We start from the raw sequence: 15912 nt of genomic DNA, 5'->3' as shown, positions 1-15912 counted from the left end.
GCTATATAAAATATTGAACGCTGCTTGTCCAATCAAATTAGTGCACCAGAACTAACTGTGTATAATTGGTTTTGTCAGACTCAGTCTGGATGGTTGCATAACTGCTAAGAGTGTAAAAACTCCCTCCCTGTTTCACCCAGAATTTTTATTGAAATTAAATTAAGTTGTAAAATTGACTCACGCAGGGAAATAAATCTATATTTATGTAGACGCTTCACTTAGACTGCATTCAGAGTGCATGTATTTATCAATTCATGCATGCCCTGGGAATTGAACCTATGACACTGATGTTGCCACAATCTACTGTTTGAACTACAGGAATTGATATGATGTCACAATTTGTAGATTTATTTCAACTGTATGACAAATTTCCATATATATGTAATTTTACAAATGTTTTTTTTCTTTTTAAAATACATGTTGTTCTTTTGAACTTTCTATTCCATCAAAGAATCGTAAAATCACGGTTTACACAAAAATATTAAACATTCATAATAATAATCGATGCTTCTTGAGCAGCAAATCAATGATTTCTGAAAGATCATGTGACATTGAAGATTCATGAAAATTCATCACAGGAATAAATGAATTCAAATAGAAAACGTATTTTAAATAATACAAATATTTCACAGTGTATTACTGTTTTCACTGTATTTTTGATCAAATAAATGCAGTCATGGCGAGTGGAAATGACTTCTTACCAACCCCAAAGTTTTGAATGGAAGTAAATTATGAATGTAGAATAATAGGAAGCATTTACTTACAATAAAACTTAGCAGACAAAATTTCTCGGCTTTAAACCATTCAGTTTGGTAAATGGCAGAGCAACTTTTACCATAACTGGATTTATTATATATGTATACACTCAATAAATCGAATTAAATCTATATAAATAAATAACTCTAATATCATTGAACATATCAGTATTTACATGCCGTCAGCATTTAGCATCGTGGTCCTTCATGAGGATTGTAAACTGTGCTAAATATGGAGGTTAGCCAATAAAAATAGAGGTTATTTATACATACAGTATAACAAGTTACAAATCCAGGTCAGATAGAGAATGCCAACATGCTCTAAATGATTAAATGGTGCACGAAAGCTTGACTAACATTAAAACAGAAGTGTTGATGTGTCATACCCGGTGCTCTCAGTTTAGCTTGGCTGGGTGATCGTGACAGTGGAAGACTCTGTCTGAGGATGTTGGAGCGACTGAAGCCCAGCGGCAGCTCAGCATCGGCCATGCTTTCCAAATTCTCCGCAGATGCATAACACACTCGCCCTCCCACCTGCTCACCCAGTGAGTGCTGCTGCAGCCCCGCGGCACTGCGTGGAGTCCGAGCCTGCAGGAGACAGGCGGATCAGTGTGAGTCTCAGAGCCGAGGGATGGAGAAAACACTCTCTAACTGCCCGTGTTGCAGAACTAGCAGTTTTGCAAGGGTAATGAAACCACTGTGATGGGAAGGCAAAAGAGCGTCTAGGGAAAACTGGGATGTGTGTGCGTGTGTGTGTCCAAAGTAGTGAAAGGAAACGCATGCAGGCTGAAACATTGTCAGATCATGCTGATAACATGATCATGTCAGCTCGACTGCTGCTGTGGCTGAAGCAAAAGAAGATATCCCACAGGAGGCATCCTCAAATTCATGTGGATTTTTCAGTTTAGCTCTTCACTCATATGATTATATGTTTGAATTTCTGTTCATTTTTAGGTCGGAAGATTTCACAATTTATATTTTCTAGTTTTCTATTTGAATACTTTTAATAAAGCTATAACATACCATAAACTAAACATATCCATATACATAAATATATATATACACACACACACACACACACATTTCAGTCATATAAATATTTCTTATTAGTATCAGTGTTGAATATAGTGGTGCTCCTTATTTTTTTGTGAAAAATATAATTTCAGAATTATTTGACGAATAGAAAGTGCAAGAGAATAGCATTTATTTGAAATACCTTTCGTAACATTATAAAAGTCTTTACTGTCACTTTTGATCAGTTTAATGCATCCTGAATAAAAGCATTCATTTATATATATATGAAAAAACAAATCAATGAGTTTTCAATCAGCAAAAAATAAATAAAAACAAATAAAAAATAACTTACATAATACAGAAACAATACAGAAACATATGATATTCCAGAGGTTTCTTTAATAACAAACCAAAATGTCAAACAGATTAACAAACAAGACAAAAATGTCAAAAATTTGGAATTTGCAAGCGGAAAGGCTTCTACTTACACCATGCAGCAATATCTGCTTTCTTTAAATCTCAGCACAGCACATACAGTATGGATGTCAGAGATGTGGAGGTGCATAACAGAGAAAGTTTGCAGTACTAAGAATCGTTCTTAACCTGAACACACTGTTCCTACACTTCTAATTGGCCAATACATTTTGATTGACATGCATTCCAGCCAATCAGAATGCGTGAAGTCTTGATGGACAGGACAGATGTTTGCAGCTGTGCCCCTCCATGCCAAATTTCAAGGGTGTTAACAGTCCTGGGATTCCATTCTAGTGACAGATATAATCAGGAATGTGCTGCAAGTTTCAAATATCTATTTACAAACCAAATAAATGTATTAGTTTGACAATATATTGTAATTATGGATGCATAAATCTACCGAGAATCACAGCATCATTGATTCTGGAATCTATCTCTATGGGCTACAGGTTAATGGCTTCACAATAAGAGTGAATTAACCTCATTTCCCCTTAGTTAATACATTAATTAGCATGACCGCATCAACACGACAGCACTTATTGATTGAGAAGTGTGGCGTGTGTTTATGTGGCCAGAGAGATGGAGATTTGCTAGTGACTTGGCAACAACAAGAGAAGGTGTGAAGTGTACATTTATGTAAATTTATTGTCTTAATGAGTTATATAAATAAACAAGTGTTATTTTGGTATCACAGTGATAATATTATAAAGTTTTTATTATTATATTTATATATTTTATATATTCTGTATTAATTTAAATTTCTATGTCATTTTAAAAAGTCTATTTTATGGTTTTAATGTTTTCTTTTTAGTTTATAATAACACTTTTTAATTTTAAATTTTTTGTATATATATATATATATATATATATATATATATATATATATATATGTATATATATATGGTTTTTTATATACAGTACAGACCAAAAGTTTGGAAACATTACTATTTTTTATGTTTTTGAAAGAAGTTTCTTCTGCTCATCAAGCCTGCATTTATTTGATCAAAATACAGAAAAAACAGTAATATTGTGAAATATTATTACAATTTAAAATAATAGTTTTCTATTTGAATATACTTTAAAACATGTAACATCCAGTCTATCACATGATCATTTAGAAATCATTCTAATATTCTGATTTATTATGAGTGTTGGAAACAGTTCTGCTGTCTCATTTGATGAATAAAAGGTTAAAAAGAACTGCATTTATTCAAAATAAAAAAACCAGCACTTGTAATATAAAGATCTGAAAAAAAAAAAAAAATTCTGCTTACCAAGGCTTCATTTATTTTATTTAACCACATCAACTCTGGGGACCCACCGGTGGGTCCAATATTGCATATGCCTAATTCTCAAAAAATCAAAATAACAGCTGAAGTGGTTAATTAACGTTTGAAGTTTATGCAAGCCCCACAACAAAGTAATTCTTTATTTATATACTATTATTATTATTTTGTCAAGCTCCAATATCACCTATAATGCTCACATATCCTATTCAGGATGCATTACATATATTCAAAATGACTATTCAGACTCTAACATTCTCGCAAAAATGCTGTTCTTATTTTAAAATAAATTCTTTCTATTCATAGAAAAATCCTGAAAGCACAGCTTATTTCAGCACTGATAATAACCAGAAAGTTTCATGAGCAGCAAATCAGCATATTAGAATGATTTCTGAAGATGATGTGACACTGGAGACTGTAGGAATGATGCTGAAAATTCAGAACAAATTATATTTTAAAACAGGCTACATTCAAATGTCGATTTTAAATTGCAATAATATTTTGTATTTGTACTGCTTTTACTGTATTTTTGATCAAATAAATGAAGCCTTAGAGAGCATAAGATACTTTTTAGAGCTTAAGATCATTTTTTGACAGTATAGGCTAGTGTATCTTACAGGTAACAGCAACCCCGCGGCTAACACTGGTTCCTTTTGAAAAGATTTCATGGGATTTTTACCTTTAACAGGATTGGACAGGAAACAGTTAGAGAAGAGGGATTCAGGGAAAAGCAATCTGTCGAAGCCCGACGATCGAGTCCTTGAGCGAGACACTTCAGGGCAGAACTGTCCCAGCTACAAATGCATTTACAATCACCCAGTATTAAGTGTCTAAATGGCAACTAATTATAAATTTCTGAATTCTTAACGTAATCTATTCATTATTGATATTCATTATTAATATTCAGATCTAATGTATGCGTGTGAGAAAATCTAACAGTGATGCAAGAACCTGGTGCAGCACAGCCGATGGTTCTCTTGTAGTCCAGCATGCCACGAGCTCATCGGTACACCTGGGGCCAATTTAACCAAAGCGAGCCGTGCGTTTCCACATGCCAGAAGCTGTCAAAGAGTTTCCAATCTAGGGCAACCAGGCAGCTTTTAGATTCCTGTCCTCGGAAATGTCCCCGTTTTACAGCTCGTTCATAAAAATATATTGCAAAAAACGACCGACAGTACACTACCTGCAGGTAACAAACGTGTAGTGATTATTTTCACCAACAGAGGGTGCTGTGAGATTGCCACTACTTGGCTACTTTAACCATGAAGAAACTAGTGTTGCCAAGTGAGGTTTCCTCGCGCAATTGGGCTGTTTATGTTATGTTATGTTATGTTATGTTATGTTATATTATATTATGTTATGTTATGTTATGTTATGTTATGTTATGTTATATGTTATGTTATGTTATGTTATGTTATGTTATGTTATGTTATGTTATGTTATGTTATGTTATGTTATGTTATGTTATGTTATGTTAATGCAGGTGAAGCTCTTCCTGCCACCCAGGAACACGGTTTTGACCATGAGGAAGGCAACTATGATAGCTAATTTGCCACGGAACGCTGATGAACTAGTTTTAAGTAGCAGTTGGGATGGTTTTGTTATGGGACCTGTCAACCCTGTGGAGAACTATTTCATCATTTATCAAAAGAGAAACGTTCTGCATCAGAAATCGCTTACTTCCCTACTATATAGTAGTCGAAAAACATTATGTGAGGTGAGTAGTATGTCCGAATTCATAGTATTCGAAAAGGCGGGAAGTACCCGGATGACCTAATTCTTCCTCCTGGATTCTGAAGTGCGCATTCGATGAACACTTTACTATCCCATGAGGCCATTGGAGAAGATTTATGAATGGTAGTGAAGCAAGGCAACTGACTTAAAATTCAAATGTAGTAACGGTTATCGGTCACTGACTATTCAAGTTCAATTAAAGTAATACTGTTTGTACCATATATTATGAGCTGAACATGGCACTCAACGTTAGCTCTTCTCAAACGTTCTCAAACGTTCCATCAGTGAATAAATAAAAAGTAATAATTGACTAAACTGTTACACTTGCAATTAACTACATTTGCAGAAAGCAAACACGTTTGTGCTCAAAATAAGTCTAAAATGCAAATAATAATAATTAGCGATAGCAAGCATAATTAAGTAAAATAAATGGTTTTAATTACAGCTTGTGAAAAGAAAATATTAAATACTGTTTTATTTATCATAGGTTCTTTTTTTTCGGTAATGTGTTTTTGTAAAGTACTAATTTTGTTATAATATGACACTGTTTTGATCTGCTTTTTGGTTATTATTTACAGTGTGATTTTTATTAAAACCAGTAAAGGCCAGTAAGCATAATAAAATTATTAATTATAATAATATTAGGCAACCCACAACAATTAAACACAAATCTGTTCTGTCGTCATTTTATAAATCATACATAATAACAAGTGAGATTTCAATGATTTTGACCACAAAAATGTTCCTAGTTTTCTGATCACTGCATTCGCCAAATGAAAAACACTTTTCTTCCAAAGGTTTATACAGTTTACAAGAAGAGAGCAAACCAGAAGAAAGCTGAGGGCAAATTTCTTTGCTCAAAAGGATCTTAGTAACACTTCAGATCGTAGGTTTGTCACGTTCAGCTCTCCTGGAGTTAAAGAAGACTATTAAGGCTGTGCACAGCTTGACCAAATCAGCCTCGGGATGCTCCATAGGGTTCTTCAACACCTGTCCTCTCTCCTAATCCTGTAAAAGGTATCTCAGCTCTGGAGGATTTCCAGCATTGTCCCACTGCCAAATAGACTGTAGGTGTCCCGACCGCCCCTAGGGGATGCAGACCGGTTGCTTCACTTCTCACATCTTGAAGACCTGCAGAAGTCCCTTGAGGACTTTGATGTCATAGGCTGCATTTACAATGGAGGTGAGTCAGTGCTCTGGAACCTTGCGGAGGAGTTTGCCTTAAAGATGGACTTCCAGGAAATGCATACAGTCTATAAATAAATAATTTGCCATATAGTTTCCATAATAAATGCTCCTACAGAGCCACTGGATTATCCCAGTATGCACCTTCAGAATGCATTGTGCTCACTTTAGCATTAAATGTTACTCCCTGTGAGGCAGTGTGCAAGAGCAGCGTTTCACCATTCATTCAGTAGACAATTACCAGTTAATGTATAGATACATTTCATTCATTCAGTGCCATTTTGTGTCATGCATTTTTTAGTTTGATTGCACTGTGGATATACTGTGATGTTTTGCATCAGAAGTTTTCCTTGAGAATCATTAAAGCTACACAAACATGCAGAAACACAACATGCAAACACATACATTTGGAGAGGGAGAGATGTCTCTTACCTTAAAACTCCAGTAATGTGGCTGCTAAGAGAATGAGAGATCAAGATAAAAGGGAAAGAGTAATGAGTTATGCAGGTTTACATCTATTTAAACACATAAACTAGCATTCAAACGTTTTGGGTCAGTTAAGGTTTTTTTTTATTATTATTTTTTTAAAGAAGTTCATATATTTATTTAGCAAGGATGCATTAAATTGATCAAAAGTTACAGTAAAACGTTTAAAATGTTGCAAAAATTTCAAATTGCTAAACTTTCTATTCATAAAAGAAAGCTGTGAAAAAATGCATCATTGTTACTTTCCACAAAGCAGCAAACTGATTTCAGCACTAATAATAAATACAAAATTATTCTTGAGCACCATATCAGCATATTTGAATGATTTCTGAAAAGTCACATGACACTGAAAAACATTTTAAGTTTTAATAATACTGCACAATATCACTGTTTTTTATTTATTTATTTACTTATTTCTTTTTAATAAAGAAATGTAGCTTTGGTGAGTATAATATACTTATTTTAAAAATATTTTTACAATTATAACGACCCCAAAAAATCTCATCCATGGAAAACATTCAGGTTGGAATAGAAAATTGATTTTCAGACTTTCAACATCAAATTTTCTGATCTAGAAAACAATCATGTGAGTTTTAGAGCTAACCAAGCATGCTTTCAAACTCTTATTTATCTGTAGAAATAAAACCATAAACCTCATATTGGTGAAACTCAAAACACTGCCTACAAAACATTTTTGCACAGACATGCTAAGTTGTTTGAATTAAATATTCAAACATGCCCTAAAAGGTGGGTAGCTCACTATGTTTTGAGATGCTATTTAGCTGATCGCTAAGACCAGCAGAAGTGTGTGTGTTAGAGCAGAACACAAAAGCCACATTCACATTCATCTGAACACACACAAATTCATTAGGAGAAGGGCTTTAGTCAACTTACAGTAAGAGTAGTTCAGTATGAGGAAGAACAGAAATTAGATGAAGACCCACCCTGCATCCCTCTCATCATATTTCTCTCAACCCCTTCTTTCTGCCTCTCATTGTTTATGTCTCTTTCACACAGGCATGGTTCTCTTTGTGTGTGTGAGTGTGTGTGTGTTTCTCTGTCACACATACACACACACAGACACTGCGGCAGGCCACACCTGCTTCTATACTTCCATGTCATACAATCACCTACACTGTTGCTATGACGACACAGAAATCTACAACATCACTACAATTTAGCATGTTAAATTCAACATCAAACCAAAATCTCCCTTTTTACTTTCATAAAACATTGCTGATCTGTGCATAATCGGTCTGTGCATGCAATTCTAGACTGAAAAACATCAAAAAGCCTCAAATTATTATTATTGTTATTATTACTAAATAATTACGTAACAAATAAAAAATAGAATGACGTTTTTAAATTTAACTTGGAACTGATTGGAACTGTTTATGAACAGTACTGTAGGTAATCAAAAACTTAATTAAATTAAATAAATAGAGAATGCATGGATGGATGTTTTTTTTTAAATAGCACGCTATTCTAGATGGAAAAAGGCAAAATAACAACAACATCAGTTATTACTACTAATAATATTATTAATATATTAATACTAATTATTATTATTATTACTATTAAATGAAATTATTTATTTATAAAACAAAGTAAATAGTTACATCTTAACATTCAACTTGGAACCAATTGGAAACATTTATAAAAAAACAGTTCAGAATATAATAGAATGGATGGATGGATGGATGTTGCTTGCAAAGAACAAATCCCATTGAATATAATGTTTCATTTTAAAGTATGTCTAAATTTAAAAGTATAATGATACAGTATGTGAATGCTCATGCTTTCAGGTTGAGAGCATTCATATATTAAGTCCCACCATAATACATTTTCACACACACTATTTGCACCTGATTATGTCACAAGGTGACGATCTTTAGGGGCGGAACCAAAATTCGGGAAGTTTGGTTCCGCCCGGAAGTGTTTCCGCCCGGACCGGAAAAACAGAACACCGGAACTTCCGGTAGCGCCGTAAGAAGGAAAATCAGGGAATTCGATGCACCTGTGCCTAGTTAGGGACAGCGGTTGGTGATTGGAGGATACGCTGGACAAGGCAGTACTTAAGGCCAAGTTATTTCACAGTCTGGGAAGCTCTCTTTGGTGTGTGTGAAGCACTGGGTTGTGCCCGTCTTGGTACGCTGCTGGTAGCTGTCTAACTCTCTCTCTCCCTCAGGCTGGAATTGTATGATTGTGAAGACATCGCGAACCTTAAAGGTTGAGAAGTGAACAGATTATACGGCGAACTGAGACGACGTGAAAAAGGGGATTGGAAGTGGCATTGATGTGAGTACTAAGAGCCAGTCGAAAGTGCCCTGTATATTGACCTGGCGTTGTGTAGATCTCTCCAGGAGGAGGAGGGTGGCCCTACCCCTAATATAGTGTGGTGGGAGAGCCGAAGGAATACTTATTGAAGTAGTCGCAACGACGACATCACTAGCTAGGCCGCATATTCCATCGCCAGATCCGAACCAAGCGAAGTGAAGGAAGACGGGTGTCCTTTCCGTACACTGAGTGTGGTGGGTGAGTCTTCGTGCTGTGAAAACCTATAATTTTGACGTGGTGTTGTATATTGCTGTGGGCTGCTGTGTATTGCCGTGTGTCCTGTCAGATAAACCCCCGCCTTCACGCACTTCGGCGTGGGAGGACAAGGAGATTGCTGGCCCTAGCCTAGTTCAGTACAGTATATGTTGTGAGCGTGCTTCAGATCTCCGGAGATAGCACGGTACGCTGTGTCCAGCCCAGAGGTGAAAGCCATCCAAAGCAGAGTAACTGTGTTTTGTGTCCAAGTTGATACCTGTGGAGAGGAAAGGAAAGAGAGTGAGTAACACAAGGAGAAACAGAGGAAACCTGTACTTACAGTACGCTGTGTTCAGCCCAGAGGTGAGAGCCATTCAAAGCAAACTAACTGTGCTATTGTGCCCAAGTTGATACCTGTGGAGAGAAAAGGAGAGAGAGAGTGAATAACACGAGGAGGAATAGAGCGAACCCTGTACTTACAGTACGCTGTGTCCAGCCCAGAGGTGAGAGCCATTCAAAGCAAACTAACTGTGCTATTGTGCCCAAGTTGATACCTGTGGAGAGAAAAGGAGAGAGAGTGGGTAACACGAGGAGAGACTGAGGAAACCTGTACTTACGCCGCTGCCTGTGGAGAAAGAGAAAGCGAGTGAGCACCCAAGGAACGAACTGTGTGAACCAGTACTTACTGTGAGCTGTAATCAGCGAAGAGGTGAGAGCAAAACCAAGCTGAACTAACTGTGCCTGTGTGTCCCAGCCGCTGCCTGTGGAGAAAGAGAAAGCGAGTGAGCACCCAAGGAACGAACTGTGTGAACCAGTACTTACTGTGAGCTGTAATCAGCGAAGAGGTGAGAGCAAAACCAAGCTGAACTAACTGTGCCTGTGTGTCCCAGCCGTTGCCTGTGGAGAAAGAGAAAGAGCGTGAGCACCCAAGGAACGAACTGGGTGAATCAGTACTTACTGTGAGCTGTAATCAGCGAAGAGCCGTTGCCTGTGGAGGAAGAGAAAGAGAGTGGGCACCTCGAGAACGAACTGTGTGAACCAGTACTTACCGTGAGCTGTATTCAGCGAAGAGGAGGAAGAAGGAGGGCGCTACGGATACCTAAGACTCAGGCCGGGGCCCGAGCCCCACGCCCCGGATCCCCGTGGCCCCCTTGCTCCCTGACCTCTTCCCGGCCATAGCCCATCTGGAGGGCCGAGTTAGAGTTTAGTTTTAATTGCCCTTTCCCTATTCCCTAAGCTATTTTTAAATATTTAAATAAAGATTGTTTTATCACTTACTTGTTCTCGTGTTGCTTGGCCATTGGGTCGGGTTTGGGGACCTCCTCGAGGTGGAAGTTGAGAAGGGGTGTGGCTTAGTTAAAGCATAGCCAGCCCCTGGGTGTGACAGATTTGGCGTAGTCGGCAGGGTTTCCACCTCGAGTTGAGTAACCAAGGTCGTCCAATGACCGACAACGCGGGGCTTTCAGCCCAACCCCGTGCCATGCCCGTTTTTATGGGGAGCCCCTGGATTCAAAAATATGGGGGGACAGAATCCGAGGTACGATTGTCTGAATGGAAGGCTCAACTAGAGTACTTGGCCGACCTACAGGGCCTTAGTGCAGCCCAGCGGCTTCAGTTTGTGTTAAACTCCCTGGATGGAGAAGCGCGGCGAGAGGTGCATGCCGCCCCCGAAGCCGTTAGAGCCAACGCCCAAACCGTGTTCCAGTTCCTCACTGAACAGTATGGTGACCACACCCCCGTAGCTGCCCTTCGCTCCCAGTTCTTCAATTGTAAGCAGGGCCCCCGCCAACCGATTAGAGCTTTCGCCCTGAGGTTGCGAGAGCAATTCGCCCGACTACAGACCCGTCGGGACCACGGGTTGGGAGATGGAGAGACTCTATTGCGGGACCAGTTTCTTCTGGGGTTGAAGGAGGGTCCGGTGAGACAGAGCCTACGTATCCAGTTTCGAAGGGACCCGGGTCTTACGTTTGAAGATCTGAAGAAAGAGGCACTGGCCCTGGAAGGTGATGAGACTGAGGTGAGTGGTTCCCCAGTGTGTGCGGTTGTCAGTGAAGTAGCACCAGCACAACCCGGAGGCCCTGACTGGAAGCAAGCACTGAAGGCTGAACTTTTGAAAGATGTCCGCGATCAGATGTCTGAACTGTCTAAAGCCCTCGTAGGAGAATTGCGCCAAGGACGGGCGCGGGAGGAACCACGGCCGGCGCCCCGAGACCGAGTGTACTCAGAGGGAGGCCGAGAGCCGTTCAGGCGCCCGAACCACTTTAACCGGCCCCGTTTCGAATGGGACGAGCAAGGGCGACCCATCTGCAACCGCTGTGGCAAACCAGGTCACTATAGCCGTCAGTGTGGGCCCCGCAGGGCGTCAGAAGGGGGTTTTTAGGTCGGCCGGCCACTGTGGGTCGTGTGGCCGGGACCCCTCGAGAAGACCCTGGAAGAGGATATGGCTCTAGGAGCCAGATGATTGGGCGTAGCCCCGTGGCGAAGGTGAGAGTGTGCGGCAAGGAGATTCAATGCCTGGTAGACACAGGCTCCCAAGTGACGTTGTTTGCTGAGAGTTTATCCGAAGAAGTGTTTGGGAAACAAGGGGCACCAGGGGCGGAGGCCCCCTGGCTTACCCTGAAGGGCGCAAACGGCCTCGACATCCCATATATTGGCTACCGATTGACGGACCTAGAGGTTCACGGAGTGATGGTCCCCCAGAAAGGTGTGATTATCGTGCAAGACCATTGTCTGGGTGCACATCGAGCCCTGTTGGGCATGAATGTCCTCGCTGATTGCTGGGAAGAGCTATTTCGGGCTAGGCCCGTATCGAAGATACCACCTGCAGAGAGGCCCAAGTGGGAGTGTGTGGTAGCTGACTGTCGAAGGGTGCAAATGAGCCAAGTCCGCAGGGAACAGGAAGAGGTAGGAAGAGTGATGTGTCGTTTTGCTTTGTCTGTCCCCGCAAAAAGTGAGGCTGTTGTGTGGGCGCGAGTACCGCCCCGAAGAGCGGGCCCAGAAGAGTGGGTGCTGGTGGAGCCCCATGTGGATTGTCCACAAGTGGAAGTGGCACGAGGACTATCGACGGTCCGGCGGGGGAGAGTCCCCGTGAGGATACGGAATGTACATCCATACGCGGTGCAACTACATCGGCACCAACGATTAGCCCGTCTGACAACGGTTACATCCCACCAAGTAAGGGAAGAGAGGGATATTAGTTTTCGTCAGGTGTGCCCCACTGTCATCGAGGTGGCCCTGACACAAGTAGACACCCCATGGGGTGGTATGGAGAGGAGTGTGCCGAGCCACCTGGCGGGTGAGTCGTTACAAGGGGAGGATTTAGAGCAGGCACAGACACAGAAGTTACAGGCCCTCCTTCGGAGATGGCAGCATGTGTTCGCCACCCACGATGAAGACTACGGATGCACCCAGGTGGTACAACATCATATACCTACCGGGGATGCAGGGCCCAGCCGGGAGAGGTATCGCCCAATTCCGCCCACTTTGTATACCGAGGTACGTACACTCCTGCAAGGCATGCTGAAGCAAGGAGTTGTTAGGGAAAGCAGCAGCCCGTGGGCGGCCCCCATAGTGCTGGTGCAAAAGAAGACGGGGGCTTGGAGATTCTGCGTGGACTACCGTAAGCTGAACCTCGTGACTAAGAAAGACGCTTTCCCTTTGCCACGGATCGAAGATTCGCTTGCCAGCCTCACGCAGTCGGCATGGTACTCTACCCTAGATTTGGCCAGTGGCTACTGGCAGGTGCAGGTGGCCGAAACAGACCGGGAGAAGACTGCCTTTACAACCCCGTTTGGACTATTTGAATGGGACCGGATGCCTTTCGGGCTCTGTAACGCTCCGGCCACCTTCCAGCGGCTGATGCAGCGGTGCTTGGGAGGTCAGTTAATGGAGTCAGTATTAGTTTACCTGGATGATGTGATTGTCTACTCCCCAGATTTTGATTCACACCTGAGGCACCTCGAGGAAGTCTTTCGGGCCATGGAGAAGTACGGATTGAAACTACAGCCCAATAAGTGTCACTTACTACGGAGAGAAGTCAACTTTCTGGGCCACGTGGTCAGTGCGGCTGGAGTGTCCGTAGATCCTGGAAAGGTATCGGCCGTGAAGGACTGGAAGGCCCCGAGGACAGTGAGGCAAGTGCGATCCTTTTTAGGATTTGTGGGATACTATAGGCGTTTCATAAAGGACTTTTCAAAAATTGCTAAACCCCTTAATCAGTTGCTGGTTGGCACAGGTCGTAACCGGGGCCGGGGGTCGCCCAACGTAGACTGGGATGCAAATTGTGAGTCGGCGTTCCAGACATTGAAGCAGGAGCTGCTACAGGCCCCTATCTTGGCATACGCAGATTTCACAAAACCATTCCTTTTGTATACAGATGCCAGCAATCTCGGGCTGGGAGCGGTGTTGGCTCAACGGCAGGACGGAGTTGAGAGGGTCATCGCGTACGCCAGCCGGAGCCTCCACCCAGCCGAGAGGAACGATGCGAACTATAGTTCTTTCAAATTGGAGCTGCTGGCGTTGAAGTGGGCCCTAAGTGAGAAATTTAAAGACTACCTCTGGGGTGCCAAGGTGACGATCATTACAGACAATAACCCCTTAGTACACTTGCAGACGGCGAAGCTGGGAGCCGTGGAGCAGCGGTGGGTGGCCCAACTGGCCAACTTTGACTATCAACTACAGTACCGACCAGGGCGTGAACACACGAACGCGGACGCCCTCTCAAGGCTGCCCGAAGCGGAAAGCCCCGGAGGGGCCAGCCCGGAGGAGGGCTATATGGTAGGAGCAGTAGAGGCACCAGGCAGCAGACAAGAGGCCGTGCCTGAGAACTGGGGATGGGATCCCCGTCGGTGGAGGGAGAGACAGGCCAGGGATCAAGATGTGCGGCTGGTAAGAGAATGGCTGGAACAGGGCCGACGGCTGACGCCAGCGGAGAGGTTAGCCCAGACGGATACTGGGAGGAGGCTGCTGGGGCAATGGGACAGGCTGGAGCTGAGAGATGGCGTTTTGTGCAGAAGGGTCAGTGACCCGAAGTTGGGCGAAGAAGTACGCCAGATCGTGGTACCCGCAGATGAGGTAACGGCTTTAGTTTCGGCGTACCACAACCAGTTGGGGCATCAGGGACAGGAGAGGACCGTGTCCCTGCTTAGGAGATTCTTCTTTTGGCCCGGGCTAGAGGCATCGGTGCACGCCCTAATTCAAGCTTGCCCGAGATGCATATTGTTTAAGTCCAGACGGGAGGTCCGAGCGCCAATGGTACCCATCCATGCGAAGGCCCCCCTTCATATCATGGCTATGGACTTCTTGACATTGGGCCGACCACGAGATCGCTACCAGAACATCTTGGTAATAACGGATTTGTTCACAAAGTACGCTTGGGCTATCCCCACCCTCGACCAGACTGCAACCACCACCGCTACAGTTTTATGGCGGGCCGTCTTCCAGACGTTCGGATGCCCGGAGTTTCTGCACTCCGATCAAGGAGCCAACTTTGAGTCCAGGGTAATTAGAGAACTATGCCAGTTGTACGGTTGCACGAAAACTCACACCACTTCGTATCATCCTCAGGGGAACGGCGGCTGTGAGAGATTCAATCAGACCCTATTGGGGCTGCTGGGGACCTTGGACCAACAACGGCAGGACGATTGGGTGAGTGCCTTGCCAAACCTCCTACAGGCCTATAACAACAGTATACATAGTACTACGGGTTACGCTCCCACTTACCTGATGTTTGGCAGACACATACGAATGCCTACTGACCTGGTCCTAGGAGTGATAGCCGACCAAGAGGAAGCAAGTGTAACGGAGTGGGTGGGGCGCCATCACCAGCGCTTGCATTTCGCCTACGAGCAGGTGTCGAAAAGGATACAGACGGCAGGAGAGAAAAGTAAGCGGTTGTATGATCGGACTGCTAGAGAAGCCCCTCTACTGCCAGGAGAGAGGGTGTTGGTGAGAGATAATCGGCGGCAGGGGAAGGGGAAACTGAGTGACCGTTGGGAGGCCACCCCTTATGTAGTCTGCCGGCAGCAGAGGCCGGGGCAGCCGGTCTATACCATCCGGCCAGAAGGGAAGTCAGGCCCCGACCGTGTGGTGCACCGGAACATGATTCGCCCATGCCCTAACTACCCTGAAGCCGTGGAAGAAGTCCCCACGGAACCTGTACCAGCGGCCCCCTGGATTGAAGGTTGGGCTGTGGTACCAGGGAGACCCGTGGTGGCACCACCCCCGATCGCCCCGAGAGAACCAGAAGCAGCCCCTGAACAAGCTGAGCCCGATTCACCAGTGAGACGATCCCAGCGAGAGAACCGAGGCCGACCCCCTGCCCGCTATGGGGAGTGGACAGCCCGAGGACGTTCTAGGGACTAGAACGGATTGGCGGGGGGAGGATGTCACAAGGTGACGATCTTTAGGGGCGGAACCAAAATTCGGGAAGTTTGGTTCCGCCCGGA

General features: G+C 43.2%; 1 protein-coding gene across 5 annotated transcripts in view; it reads right to left on the bottom strand.

Moving 5' to 3' along the window:
• The window catches only part of LOC132124290 (SRC kinase signaling inhibitor 1-like), a 65293-nt gene that overhangs the window by 24503 nt on the left and 24878 nt on the right, over positions 1 to 15912 (bottom strand). For all 5 annotated transcript variants that reach the window (XM_059535242.1, XM_059535244.1, XM_059535243.1 and 2 more), the window contains 2 exons: positions 6881 to 6904; positions 1142 to 1343 (listed from right to left, as the gene is read on the bottom strand). In XM_059535242.1, the coding sequence (XP_059391225.1) occupies positions 1142 to 1343; positions 6881 to 6904 (226 nt within the window). The remainder of the gene's footprint in view (positions 1 to 1141; positions 1344 to 6880; positions 6905 to 15912) is intronic.

Source organism: Carassius carassius, chromosome 42 (assembly GCF_963082965.1).
Source record: "Carassius carassius chromosome 42, fCarCar2.1, whole genome shotgun sequence".
In the NCBI taxonomy this organism is placed as follows: domain Eukaryota; kingdom Metazoa; phylum Chordata; class Actinopteri; order Cypriniformes; family Cyprinidae; genus Carassius; species Carassius carassius.
This window is presented reverse-complemented; position numbering and strand designations above follow the sequence as displayed.